The 628-nt window shown below is 59.9% G+C and overlaps 1 protein-coding gene across 1 annotated transcript in view; it reads right to left on the bottom strand.

Moving 5' to 3' along the window:
- The window catches only part of NR2F6 (nuclear receptor subfamily 2 group F member 6), a 13,649-nt gene extending 13,148 nt beyond the window's left edge, over positions 1 to 501 (bottom strand). The window contains 1 exon segment of the mRNA XM_014311227.2: positions 437 to 501. Within this exon segment, the coding sequence (XP_014166702.2) occupies positions 437 to 501 (65 nt within the window).
- Positions 502 to 628: the final 127 nt, after the last annotated feature.

The raw sequence follows: 628 nt of genomic DNA, 5'->3' as shown, positions 1-628 counted from the left end.
GGGACACAGCCCAGTGTCACCAGGGCCACCCCCAGCCCGAACAGCACCATGCCCGGCCCCACAGGATTCCCTGTCCTACAGAATTCCCAGTTCCGCACAGTTCCCAATCCCACACAGTTCCCAATCCCACATGGTTCCCAATCCCACACGGTTCCTAATCCCACATGGTTCCCAACCCCACACAATTCCCAATCCCAAACAATTCCCTGTTCCAAACAATTCCCTGTTCCACATAATTCCAGCCCCACACCATTCTCAACCACACACAATTCCCAATCCCACACGGTTCCCAATCCCACACAATTCCAAACCCCACACAACTCTCAACCCCACACATTTCCCTGTCCCACACCATTCTCAGCCCCACACCGTTCTCAACCCCACACATTTCCCAACCCCACACAATTCCCAATCCCCCACAGCTCCCATCCCTCACCTGGCCCGGATCCGGAGCAGCTCCTCCCTTGTTCTCTCGGGGTCCGGGGGGTTCCCCGGGGCCATCGCTGCCCCCCGCCCCATCCGCGCCTCCTGCAGAGATGTCCGAGCTCTCTCCCATCCCTCGGCATCCCCCAAATCCCGGGAACCGCCCCACGGGATCCATCCCTACCTCCTCGGAGCTGCTGCCGGA

This window comes from Geospiza fortis, unplaced genomic scaffold, assembly GCF_000277835.1.
Source record: "Geospiza fortis unplaced genomic scaffold, GeoFor_1.0 scaffold248, whole genome shotgun sequence".
Lineage (NCBI taxonomy): Eukaryota > Metazoa > Chordata > Aves > Passeriformes > Thraupidae > Geospiza > Geospiza fortis.
Note: the sequence above shows the minus strand (reverse complement) of the source record. Positions and strands in the feature narration are given on the sequence as shown.